Genomic DNA, 14106 nt, shown 5'->3' on the forward strand with positions numbered 1-14106 from the left:
AAGGCACCACGTTTGGGGCTGCATTCCTCTGCTGCCCAAATCATTCTTCATCTTTTACATATCTAGAGAGGGAGGCCCACATAGCTTCTTTCAGTAGCAAGGTGGGCTTTAGGATCCAGGCCCCTTCTGCTTCTATAAGAGGCCCTGTGCTCAAATATTGATGTTCGTTCTTCTCTCCCTAGGCATATTTTGTAATGGAACCTTTGATCAGTATGTGTGCTGGCCTCATTCTTCTCCTGGAAATGTCTCCGTTCCCTGCCCATCATACCTACCTTGGTGGAATGAAGGTAATAAGCCTAACTTACTACTTTCTGACAATTTCTTTCAAGGCTAGTCCCTCCTGGATAAACTCATCAGATGCTAATTAGAGAGAAGGCTCCAGCCAACTACTTTTCCTAAGTCCTTTCCCCACGCCCCAAAGGTGTTCTTCTAAGCTTTTGGTAATATATCATTCTTCTTCTCCTCTTGTTTGCTGAAATTCTACTATTCTTGGGCGTTTCATTTATACAGCAGCTCCCTTGACTTCATAAATGACAGAGTCCGGACCTGGCTCCCACAGAATCTGACTGCACTCCAGGTTAAGAATGGTCAGTGTCATGGAGAGCAGGCAGAGGCAGGACTTAAACCTTCCCTTGCATCAGCTTTCGATGGAAGTACCATTGAATTGGCACTTTCAAGTGCCATGGGATTTGAGTGAGCACTTAACCACTTAGCTGACCCCAATCCTGTTTAAAGGAAGTAAATATTACTCAGGAAACCATCCCTGCCCAAGAAGCCCAACATCTTGGTCGTTTTATTCTGGAAGCCATTACTCATTAGAATTCTGTTACCTATGACCAAAGGCCATGCACAAATATAAGGACAACTAAAACTAACTGCATAACTATGCAGTTATGAAGCTCCAGGTAAAAGAAGGTGAGAGTGAGCCTCTGAGAAATGTCAGTTCAATAGAGAATCACCTCCGTGGTTCTTTGGTTTTAATATTTTGAGGCCTCTAGTGAGTGCACATGCATGTTCGTGCATGCGTGTGTGCATGTATGCACACACACACAGCCTAAAAGGAAGATGCACTTCTGGGTGAGAGAGTTACTGACATATTTTATGGAGCTGTTCTCTGATGAAATCCAGTTGGAATCAGTCCAGGAGGCATGAGGCTGTGAGCTTTTCAGGGAGGCTGGGAGAGAAGGTACTAGAGAACTGGATAGACAGAGGGGTCTGGATGGTTTAGGCAAACAGTTCCCATGAGAGACAGCTTAGTGAGGTGGAAGGAACTCAATGATGCAGAGTCAGACTCTGAAGTTAAGACTCAATCCCTCTGTTTTATACTCTTGAGACTGGACAAGTTCCTGGAGCCCGCTCAACGGTGGTTTCCTTGTCCGGAAAGAGAGGAATAGCTAACTTTTTAGATTACTTTGAGGAACAAATGAGAAGGAACACCCAGAATTGGCCTTCTAGCAGGTGCTCTGTAAGTGGAGCTAAAGCTGAATCAAAGATGGAGGCCCTTGGATTCCTTCACGGTCTTTCAGCTTCCAAACGTCCACACATTCCTCAGGGGTGCAGAGAATGACCACCACCTCCCAGCTTCACCATCTGTTCCTTCTCAGGAGCTTTAGGATAAAGCAGGAATTCAAACTCCACGTTTACAAGAAAATTGAATTAAAGGTTCTTTTTAAGAAGTAGGTTCTGGGCTTCTGGAATGTACTAAAGGCAGTGCGATTTGCAAAATATGGGAAGTGACTCTCCCACTCAATTAGGTCTTTGGAATCCAAGTCGATTCCTAAAGTATTTTTCTCATTAAAACTTTAGAAACCACCCGGGTTCCTAAAGTAAAACGGGCATGTGAAGACAATAGAAGGGTTTGGAGAAGAACCTCTACAAATGTAAAGGGATGCAGAAGCATTCTTTAAAGGAATGAACTTCATGATTCAAGATGGAAGAGAGTGAGATAATAAATACAGGTTTTCTTGGCCTCTACAACTGATCAGTGAGGCTGGGGACTGATTGTGAAAGAAATAGTGTATTCCATGAGGGGTTTTCCACTTTCTTCTGTAGGGGAAGAGTATGTGGAGCCCCAGAACGTGATAAGGCATAAGAAGGACACACAAGATTGGTAGTTACGGAGGACAACATTGACAGCATGTAGCTGTTGCACTGGGGAGTGGGGTCGGTGGGGAGGGAGGTGCATCTGGAAGCTACTACAGTGGTCCAGGCAAAGGGATCAGGCAGAGATGAGAAGTTGGGGAGAAGGGGGAAGATCAAAGGAAAACATTGGAGGCAGAACAGTTGAGACTTTTTATCAGATGGTGTAGAAAATGAGGGAGAGAGAGAAGTGGGAAATAGAGGAGAGGAAAATAATTCTCCAACCCAGGGGTGGGCTCCACGGTAGCTGGTCCTTTGGCTCCCCTCCCTCCCATGCCCCACTGTTGGTACCTTGGTGGAGCTCAGCAGCACTGTCTGTGTGGCTTCCCAATCTCCTCATCCCCAGCCTCAGATCTGACCCCTTCCAACCACCCCGCACAAGGATTTTAAAAATGCCAATCAGGAGGTTATGTTGGTTCCCTTTACAACACCTATAAATGGCATCTCTGACCTGTAGCTTGGCCTTGCTGATCTGTCCATCATTCTCCCCCCTCTCCCCTGCCATTTTCCTGCCATTCCAGCCAAACGATTCCCAGTGGTTGGCACCCAGTGCCTTTGTTCACTCTTCTGCGCAGGATGCCCCCTCAAATGTTCTGCCCACATCAATAAATCCAACTTTAATTCTCACCTCAAATCTTTCATCCTTCTAGAAAATTCTTCCAGCAATTCTCCCCACAGTGCAATGGCCCTCTGCTTTCCTGAGGCTTCTTCTCTAACCTGTGCCGTCTCTGCCAGAATTTATGATGGCGGATGGCGCTTTTTATTCGCAATCTCCTGCATAGACTTTGAGTTTGCCAGGTTCATCCTAGCAGGCGCAGCATAGAGCATTATGATTGGCATGAAGAACACAAGTGTCAAGGGAACTATTGTCATTCACTCATTCAACAAATATTTATTTAGCTTCTATTGTATGCCAGGCATTATTTATAAACACCTGGGATATTGTAATGATCCAAACAGAATAAAATTCTCCTGTTGGACTCATGTTTTAGCAAGACAGACAGACAAAAAAATCAGCGAGCATCATTGGTAAGTATGGATGTGATACATTTTACACAAGTTAGAGCTGGGGGAAGGAATGGGAGCACAGGAGGGGAGGAGTGGGTGGTGACTGTAAGTTGGGTAGTCAGGGAAGGATTCAATGACAAGCTGGTGTCTCAGTGAAGACTTAAAGGAGGTAAAGGTTTTAGCCAATAGTGGAGGTGTTTCCAGGTGCCAAAGCCCTTGGTGGAGAGCATGGGTGGTCTGTTTCAAAAAGAGAAGGAGACAAATGTGGTTTGAGTGGAAGGGGAAGAAAAGCAATAAGAAGTTAGGGCAGAGAGATTTGGGGGTCCAGTCTGACAAGGCTTTGTAGGGGCCATGAAAAGATTCTGATGCGTTCTCAAGTCCTTGGAAGATAGTGAGTAGATATTGGCATGATGCCACGGACATCTTATCCAGGTTGTTGATTGACATCTTATCCATAGATATGAGGGGCAGAATTGTCAGAGGAGACATCTTTCCAGGGGAGATGATGGTTCCACTTAGGAGAGAAGGACACAGTAAAAAGCAGTGGTCAGATTCTGGATATATTTGAAAGTATAGATGATTAGCTACAGGAGACAGAAAGCAAGATTGACACCAAGGCTTGGAGCCAGAGGACTGGCAGGCTGGGTTTGCCATCTAGCAAGGTGGGAAAGAGTGTAGGGGGATTAGGTTTTGAGAAGATGAAGAACTTGGTTTGGGGCCTATTGTTTGAGATGTCACTTAGACACCCTAGCAAAACTGTCGCCTGGGCAGGTGGACGTACTATGTGGGTACCCAATGATTAAATGCAGAAAATAGCTACTGCTGGACTGTGATGTGCAGGGTCTGGTCTAGGAAAATCCAGCAGATTTCCACTTCTCATTTTGCAAGTCCAGATCCTGGCCCTCCAGGTAGTAGTAGCTTCAGGAGGTGCTCCTGGAGTAGATGTGACTAAGTTACCACAGCACTCAGCGTGGACAGAACAATTTGCCCATCATCTGCACACACACACACACACACACACACACACTCCTTTAATCCTCCTTCAAGATCCAGAGGGTGGCATCATGATGGTTCTAGTTCTTGATGAAGAAACCTGCAGGCACAGAGAGGGAGGGCTGAGCCCAGGACACCCACTCATTAGGTGACACATCAAGCTTCAGCTCCAATTTGTCCGCCTCATGCCCATTGCATGCTCTTCTTGGGTATCAGGAAGCGATGCACCACTGAGCAAGTGCAGGAGCCCAGGTCGGTGTCTCCCAGCTGGGCTGTACCTTCCAGGGGTTATCACATCTCTGAGTCACCAGGGACTGTTCTAACTCCGGAGACTTCGGGTAAACACAGCAGACATTAGTGGATCATGGTTTGTTACGAAATCGAGAGGCTTTCATGTTTTTCTTTCTGTCCCAAATAAACAGTAAGGATGCTAATGAGCCCCCAAAGGGGGAAACAAAAAAAAAATCCCTTTCCCTGGGATTTTCCACAGCTCTGTGGCCAGGGTGAGGGCCTTCCAGCGTGCTCAGGGAATGGGCTGTGTGTTCTGACCTTTCCTCTAGAGCTTTGTTTACTTTCAGAGAGCTCAGGAAGAGCCTACAGACACTGCTTGGCTCGGGGAACTTGGCAGACCCTAGTGAACACCACAGATATTTGGCAGGATGACTCCGAATGCTCCGAGAACCACAGCTTCAAACAAAACGTGAGTCTGTCCGGCTTGGTGATAAGGTGCCCAAGGCCCAAACCACCCTCCTCTGGGGCACTCAGCTGTAGGGGCCACAGAAAGGGCCTTCCAACAGATTGTCTCACTCCAACCTGGCAAGGGAAGGTCCGCTACCCCGCAAAGCAGCACCCGCCATGGAATTTCTCCCACTAATAAGGTGAAACATGAAATCCCAAGGGAAGTGGGTCCTAGCCTTTGTACTTGCCACTCCCTGTGCTTGGATCATCTCCCCCAGCTCTCCTGTGTTTGGCTCCTTCTCATCCTTCAGATTCTAGTTTAGTTCTCTCCTTCAGAAAGAAGTCATCCATGACTACCCAATCCAGACCTTCCATGGTCACTTTCTGCCATTTGTGTGTGTATGTGTGTGTGTGTGCACGCAGTGAGGGTTAAACCCAGGCCCCTCCACATGCTAGGCAAGTGCTCTACCACTGAACCACATTTCCACCACATCCCTGGTGGGGTTCCTATATTGCGTTGGTCATGCCCTGAAATTCTCCTGTTTGCTTGTTTGTTATCCAGTCCTCTCATCAGAATTCAGATGAGAGTAGCAGTGCCTGGGGTCCTACAGCCCAACGGCATAGCCAGGCACTTCATATCTGGGCGTCACTTCAGGCTGTAAACCTGGCACCAGTCACTTCACCTTTCTGTGCCTCTGCTACCTTGCCCATCCTACGGTGACTGCGTTTGCTGCCTGCAATGGTTGTGAGGATTTAGAGCATTAAGAGACATAAAGTTCAGAGGAGTAAATCTGACATGAAGTCAGCAAGCTCTAAGTAGGAGTTACTGCCCTACCACCGGGATCCAGGGTGGTAACTGCTCAGCAAATCATCCTGGCAGCTCAGTAAAAGCCAGAGGAATGAACGAATCCAAGCTTCAGACGTCTCTCTGTGTGCTCTCTTTGCAGGATCCTGTTCTGGAGTCTCCTCAGGCCCAGATCTTCTCTACTTTCTGGTTTTGGGCTCCTGCCTTTCTCCCTAAAGATCTCCTGTTTGTCCAAATCCTGTCCACCTTCCTTCAAGTCCCAATGCAAGGGAGCACATGGAAGAGAGGAGGAGGATGCCTAGGGTCCAATTTTAAAAAATTCGCAGTGCATTGCATTTATACATCATAGTGGGTTCATGTGACATTTTCATATAGGCACATAGCATAACTTGTTCCATTTCATATGCAGTACTTCCTCTTACCCTCCTGTCCCCCCTTCTCTATTCAACTGGTCTTCCTACTATTTATTTATTTCCTAAAATTGGTGCTTTATACTTGACACAGCAAAGTGGGATCCATTGTGATATCTTCTCACATGCACTTAGCATAATTAGGCCAGTCCCCTGCCCTCCTTCCCTCCCTCTCCCTCTGTCCCCTTCCTGGACACTACTGTTCTCCCTTCTCTTTTCATAAGCTCTCCCCTTTAAATTCCTTATTTCTGTCTAGCTTCTGCACATGAGAGAAAACATTCGACTCTTGACTTTCGGAGTCTGGCTTATTTCATTTAGCCTGATGTTCTCCAGTTCCGTCCCTTTACCAGCAAATGACATGATTTCATTTCATCTTTGCCATGGCTGAGTAGAACTCCATTGTGTATACAGGCCACATTTTCTTTTTTTCCATTCATCTGTGACAGACACCTTGGCTGTTTCCATAACTTGTTTATTGTGAATTGTGCTCCTATAAATATTGGCATGTGTGTGTCACTGTCGTATAGTCTGCTGATTCCATTTCTTTTGGATAAATACCAAAGAGTGGAATAGCTGAGGCCTATAGTGGTTCCGTTCCTAGGCTTTTGAGGAATCTCCCTAATGCTTTCCAAAGTGGTTATCCTAGTTTGTAGTCCTACCAACAGTGTATAAGTGAGGAAAGGATTCTCCCCCACATCCTCGCCAGCATTTATTATTACTGATATTCTTGAGGATTGGGCCACATTCTTGTCTCTTTCAAATAGACCAGACATAAACATGAGTTGAGGACCCACTGTGTGCTCGGGTTTTGCACTAGGAATAAACAGTGGCTGAAATGCAGATACTGATTTCAAAGAGCTGAGAGTCTTAGGGGGCAGAGAGGCCCTATAACGGCTGGTACAGAAGAAGGGGATGCCCAGGCATACAGAAGAGGGGGACACTGATATACACTGGGGACAAGGAAGGCTGGCCAACCTGAGCCCTGAAGGGTGGGAAGGAAAGAGATGGCTGTGGGAAGGATGAGAACGAGCATATTCTTGACAGAAGGGAAAACATAGACAGGGTCAAAGAGCAGATGGACTCCCACTACCAGTGTGTGATGCGAAATCCTGAGTGAAGTGAGTCTTCCAGGGTTGGTCCTAGACTTTCCATTTGCTCTTCCCTGTACTTGGAATGACTTCCCCAGCTCTCCTCAGGGGCCCTGAGATCTCAGGTGTCTGACTTGGATGTATGGGGGGATTTGAAATGCCTCTCATTTTTAATTTTTTTAAATATTTACTTTTTAGTTATAGGTGGACACAATATCTTTATTTTATTTTTATGTGGTGCTGAGGATCGAACCCAGTGCCTCACGCATAGTAGGCGAGCACTCTACCACTGAGCCACAACCCCAGCCCTGAAATGCCCCTCATTGAGATAGAAGGCATAGCAAGAGAGGGGCCTTGCCTTCAATTTCTCCTGGGTTCTAGATGTTTCCCTACCTTATTGTTTATCCTAACTTGAGCTGCAAAGCACTCTTCTCCCCTATCCCTTAAGTTGTGACTTTTTTCATCATTTAATTGGATTTTGAAATTTTGTAGGTTTTAAAAATCATTTGAATGTTCTCCCATCAAACACTAAAGGTATTTTAATAGTTTGAAGTTTGGGGACAGGGAAAAGCAAAGAGTTCAGTTCTAGAAAAACTATCTGTGTGACCCGAGCCACTAAGCCTCTCTCCACTCATGAATGAGACGGGGCTGGTAATGTCCTCTTTGTATGGCTTGTTTGTTAGCATTTTAGTCAGTGTTTTTCACTGCTGTGACCAAAAGACCTGACACAAAAAACTTAGAGGAGGAAAAGTTTATTTTGGGGGCTCATGGTTTCTGAGACCTCAGTCCACAGATAGCCGGCTCCATTCCTTGGGGTTTGAGGTGAAGTTGAACATCATGGCAGAAGAGTATGGTGGAGAAAAGTGGCTCAAGACATCACACCATGAAGGAGAGAGAGGAAGAGAGAAAGCCACATTGTACCTGCCCTCAGTTACCACTTAGTTAATCCCTATCAAGGGATTAATTCAGATTGGGTTAAGGATCTCATAACCCAATCATTTCTTGCATTGTCTCACGCATGAGCTTTTGGGGGACAAATCACATCTAAACTATAAGTCAGCTTTCTGTTACTATAACAAACACCCGAGGTGATCAACTTATAAAGAGGAAAGATTTATTTTGACTGAGAGATTTCAGTCCATGTTGCTTGGCCTCATTGCTTTTGGCCTATGGTGGTCCAACATATAATGTCAGGAGCACATGGTGAAAGAAACTGCTCACCTCGTGGCAGCAGGGAAGAAAAGAGAGAGGGACGGGGTGGGGGCTGGGGTCCCAGTATCTCCTTCAAGGGCACAGCCTCAGTGACCTAATTTCCTCCCATTAGGCCCCACCTCTTAAAGGTTCTACCACCTCCCAATAAAACCACAGACTGGTGTCCAACTTTTTAAACAGTCTGTCAACCTCTGTTTTTGTTGTCTATTATAGTGGCTTCTCTGCTCTGTCTGCTTGTTAGTTTGTTTTTTAATATTTATTTTTTAGTTGAAACTGGACACAATATCTTTATTTTATTTATTTTTATGTGGTGCTGAGGATCGAACACAGGGAACAGTAGGTGAGCGCTCTACTGCTGAGCCACAATCTCAGCCTGTTTTTTTTTTTAATGTAATATTTCATTTGACTTTCAAAAATCAAAAACTTAGTTTTCTGTGACACTATTAAGGTCAACTTATGTACTTTATTATTTTATTTATAAATCAATCAAGTTTTAATACTTTTAAGGAGATCTTTTATTTTTGTTGACACTTAAACACTAGTTATTTAAATGCTCTAAAATTTTAACTGCATTTGTACGTATGAAATACTTTGAAATGTTTTAAATATATTAAATATTGATTATAACAAACACATCTTTCTTCACTCTTAAATAACTCTAATTCATTGAATACGCCAAGGTTAAATGATGAGTCTTAAATTTTCTTAAATATCTCAATAGTTTTCATTGTTTCCAACTTAAGTCTAAAATCAAGTACTTACTGAGATGTTTCAAATCAGAACAATAATACTGAATAATTGGATCCTCTAATACACCATGTTCTCTAAGTAGTAATACCCATTACATTGGCAAGTAATTTAAAAAATCTGTATATGAGGGATGAAGAGAAGGTGAAATGTAATGATGTCAGGTAAAGTTTCATGGTAGAAAATGAGTGTGGATATACAGGTACTCTTTATAAAATTCTTTCAAATTTGCTGCATATTCAGAAATTTTTGTAAAACATATTAAGGAAAATCCTATATCTGAATTTAACACAAAACTAGTAATAAATGGAATGGTTTGGTTAACCGTTGCCACGGTTAAGACAAAAAAATAAAACTTTCACAATAAAGAAAGAAACTGACCTTTGAAAGTAGGGGTTTCCCCCCTCAGGGGACATGGTTGCCTATAGACCAGAGGTTGGTTTGTTTGGGTTATCCATACCAGTAGTGCAGGTGTGCTAGTAAATGTTTGACAGTTGGTTACTTGCTTTTACCCCTGGAAAAAGAAAGGCTCTCGTCTCATATTTGCCAGTTCCTGGGGTGTAAATACCACCACCAGGGCTGACTTCAGCTTGCCAATGTGATACCACTGGATACAGAGAAAGGAGAGAGGTGCTCACCAGCCACCATGAGTGTTTCCTCCAGGCAGATACAACAACATTACCCCAATGGCACTGAACGCAAACATGCAGACATGCAGAAAAATAATTAACAAGTGATTAATTTTGAGTATTTACAGCTTTTGGTTTTAATATACCTATTTCATTACAAATTGACAGTTTAATTTTTAATAATGTTGTTTTCCCACTGATTCACTGAAAAGTGACCAGCCAGCTCTCACAAGCCAGTAAGTAGGACCACGTCATGTACCAGGTGATATTTTTCCTCTTTCACCTCCCTTCCAACATATCTTCCACGTCCTCAGGAAATTCTTTCTAAACCACTTTTAAACTTTATTACCTGGTTTGAGTTGACAGAATTCTGTGTTCCATAGGTAGTTTTACTGCGTGACAGGTCACACCTCTTAAAGGGATCAAAGTGACACCTGCTGTTGAATTGCATTCAATTTATTTATATTAATTATTAATTAATCTGCTTAGCTTTTGTTATAACACCAAAGTCTTGCTGATTGTATGCCTTGAATTAAACAAATTGTGTTTGTTTCCTATCTTCCTTCTTGTATTGTAAGCTATCTTGAGAATAATCAGAAAGTAATAGTCAGATTTGAATACCTTTAGCCTTTTATACTGGGGTGCACAACAGCCCTTACATACAGTAGGCACGCTGTCAGTGCTGACCAAAGGGTTTCACACATTCTGACTCAATTGACCTGCCACACTGGTTCTAAAGTTCCCCAGATGATTTTTATAGATCAACTACCAAAGTTAAGAATCAAGTTTATCAGCAGGTGTGAACCCTGCTCAGGTCTCCTTGATTCCTGAGTCAGCACCTGGGACAGCAAGACAATATTTGAAAACTGCATTTCCAAGACAGGAAGTAAAGATTTCTTTCTTTAGAAAAGTGAGGGAAAGGGCATAGTCTCCTCCCCTCTGCAAAAGGCTGTATTTCCAAGAATTTAAATACTTTAAAAAAAAAAAGCCTTCTGTCCATGTTTACCTGTATTTCTAATAGTGGGTTGAAATTTTGCCCAAAAAAGGCCAATGTTAGTAAATCTTTTTCCTTCAGAGTTTTGGCAAGCAAAATGTTATGTTCTCCCAGCTAATGGGGGTCCTTTGCATGTTAAGTGGCACTCTTCAAGAAGATGGTGTGTGTGCGTATGTATATGCATAAGCATTAACCAGTATGTTTAGATTCCTTAGTATGGAATTGTGTTAAGTAGTATGGAAGTAAATCATTATTTTTGCCTTACTTCAAGCTGCTTTCTTTGCCCTTATAAAGAGTGCTTTCTATTCTTAAAATACAGAATTTAATTTATACACATACATCAATAGATATGTATGCACGTGATATAATTTTAATACATAGTATATCGTTTTAATGATTAATTTTAATTTCTAAGGTTATTTTAATATATCTACATATAACCTCCAACATTTTATTTTGCAATATTTAAACGTGTAGAAAGATTAAAAGAATAATAAGATATGCACTATCTAGATTCAAAATAGGTTAAACATTTGGCCATATTCGCTTTTGCTTTCTTTCTCTTTTTCTGAAACATTTGAAGTTTGCAGACATCATGAAATTTCACCCCTAAATACTAATCAGTTATCTTCTCAGATTGAGAGCATTATTTCACATAACTCTATTTATCCTAACTAAATAAAATGAATAGTGATTACTTCCTATCATCTGTTATATCCATCTTCAAGTTTCCCCCAATTTTTTTCTAGTTTTTCTGCCCTGGACCAGGACCCAAAACAGGTTCAAATATTGCATTTAGCTTTCTATACTGCAGTATCTTTTAATCTAGAACAGTCTGCCCTACTTTTTTTCTCCCATGACATAGGTTTGTTGAAGAGACCTTTTTTTTTTTTTTTTTTTAAGAATGTCCCATAATTTGGATTGGATTTGTTTGTTTTCTTGGGCTGTCATTAAACTTATTCCTCCCTCCTCTGTATTTCCTGTACACCAGAAGTTAGGTTTAGAAGTTTGATGACATGCAAGTTAATCTTCCCAAGTGCTATGTATCTTGGATGACATCACACCTCCTGACCAACATGGGAGATGAGGCATGAGAATGGTGTGATGTTTAATCACTTGGTCCAGGTAGAGAACCCGTGTCTCTCATTTTGTACTTGCTGGATAATTGGTGGGGTTATACTTTTGTACCACGTGTTTATCTTTTTCCTTAACAGACTTTTAGCAGAGTTTCGACCTTTATCAATGATGCCTGCAGGAATCAATTAAGTCCCACCATTCCTATTTATTAACTTCCTTTCTTCTGCAAAGATCTCACCCATTCACCACCTGTTTTTGGTGACTCAACTTACAAATTATTTTATTTGCTGATAATCATTATTCTTTTTGATGCTCAAAATTTTCTAGATTTAACTGGTGTGTGCCTATAATCCCAGCGACTTAGGAGGCTGAGGCAGGAGGATCACAAGTTTGAGGCCAGCTTCAGCAATTTAGCAAGCCCCTATTCAACTTAGGGAGACCCTGTCTCAAAATAATAATAATAAAAAGGCTGGGGATGTATCTCAGTGATTAAGAGCCCTTGGGTTCAATCCCCAGTGTATAAAAAAAAAATTCTAAGTTTAGTTAGTGAAATCCCTTCAAACTGGCTCTTGTACCCTTTGGTTATAACATTGTTATTATTTGAGCACCTGCTTATTTCCTGACACATTGTGGTCTATGCTCATTTGGATTTCCCTGCTCTAGGCTTAGAATCTGCTGCTTCTTAAAGGGGTCTTAAGTTTTTTAAGTGGAGAAATGGCATTAGAACTCAAGGCCTAAGTACTAAGATGTGCTTTTTACTATTACAACGGTGCAGAGTTAAATCTGTTATATAGACTTAAGGGAAAAAAATTAAATCAAGATTCATATTGACAATTCTAGTTTAAATATGATATGTAGGATTTTTAAAAACTTTCTTTTACTTTGTATTTATGTATCTTTTTCAGTGAAGTCTTGCTTCCTAGTAACATTATCATAAGTATTTATTTATCTTTGCCTATAATGCATACAAAATAGTTTCAAAATTAAGATGTTAAAATAGTCACTGAATGGAATATTGCTCAGCCAAAAAGAAGAATGAAATGATGGCATTTGCCAATAGATGGATGGAACTGGAGACTATCAGGTTAAGTGAAATAAGTCAATCTTAGAAAAACAAAGTCTCAATGTTCTCTCTGATATGTAGATGCTAACGCACCATAAGTTGGGGGAAGGGAAGAATAGAAGTTCACTGGATTAGACAAAGGAGAATGGAGGGAAGGGAGGAGGGATGGGACTAGGAAAGACAGTAGAATGAATTGGACATGACTTTCCTATGTTCATATATGAATACACAACCAGTGTAACTCCACGTCATGTTCAACCACAAGAATGGGAAGTTATACTACCTGTATGTATAACATGTCAGAATACAATTTACTGTCATGTAGATCTAAAAAGAACAAATAGAAAAATATACATATAAAAATGTAACTGAAAATATAAACCTACTTGGTACATTCTGAGATTTCTTTGCAGTTATTTTGGTCCCTAGGCTATATCCCAAGCATGGAATATTGTGTTCATAATTGTTTGAAATAATTATTTTCTCCGCATAGTCATCTTATGTTCACTTGTTTCTATTAGTGTGAAGGATTTTTCGCCATTTTCTCTGATTTGATTATTATTTTTTCTCTTTCTACATTTTTTTGGTGCACTGTAGTTGTACATAATGATTTGTTGTTAAATATTTGTACACGCACAATATAATAATACAATATGGCCCATATCACTCTCCAGCATTTCCCGTCTCCCTTCTCTCTCTCTGCCCCCTGGTCCCTTTAATGATCTCCCTTTGATTTTCATTAGATCCCTGCCCCACCACCTTTCTTTTCCTTTTTCCTCTCTAGCTTCCACATATGAGAGAAAACATAAGATCTTTGACCTTCTGAGTTTGATTTATTTTGCTTATCATAATGGTCTCAAGTTCCATTCATTTTCCTGCAAATGCCATAATTTCATTTTTCTTAATGACTGACTAAAACTCCATTGTGTATAAACACCACATTTTCTTTATCTGTTCGTCCGTGGATGGACACCTTGGCTAGTTCCATAGTTTGGCTGTTATGAATTGTGCTGCTGAAAACATGGATATGCATGGATCACTACAGTATGATACCACTCTTTAATTCTTTAAGAGTGGTACAACTGGGTCATCTGGTGGTTCCATGCCTAGTCTTTTGAGATACCTCCACACTGATTTCCATAGTGGTAATATATATGTCTTTTATCTTTATATGGAATATACATCTTTATATTTGACATAAATATAAAATATAAATATAAATTTTTATATTTCCATAGTGGTAATATATATATATACTGTCTC

General features: G+C 41.4%; 1 protein-coding gene across 1 annotated transcript in view; it reads left to right on the forward strand.

Moving 5' to 3' along the window:
- Nucleotides 1–14106, forward strand: part of Glp2r (glucagon like peptide 2 receptor) — an 80082-nt gene that overhangs the window by 19570 nt on the left and 46406 nt on the right. Inside the window, exons 3-4 of the mRNA XM_015504532.2 lie at nt 183–287; nt 4719–4840. Coding sequence (XP_015360018.1) covers nt 183–287; nt 4719–4840 — 227 coding nt within the window. The remainder of the gene's footprint in view (nt 1–182; nt 288–4718; nt 4841–14106) is intronic.

Source organism: Marmota marmota, unplaced genomic scaffold, assembly GCF_001458135.2.
Source record: "Marmota marmota marmota unplaced genomic scaffold, marMar, whole genome shotgun sequence".
NCBI lineage: Eukaryota > Metazoa > Chordata > Mammalia > Rodentia > Sciuridae > Marmota > Marmota marmota.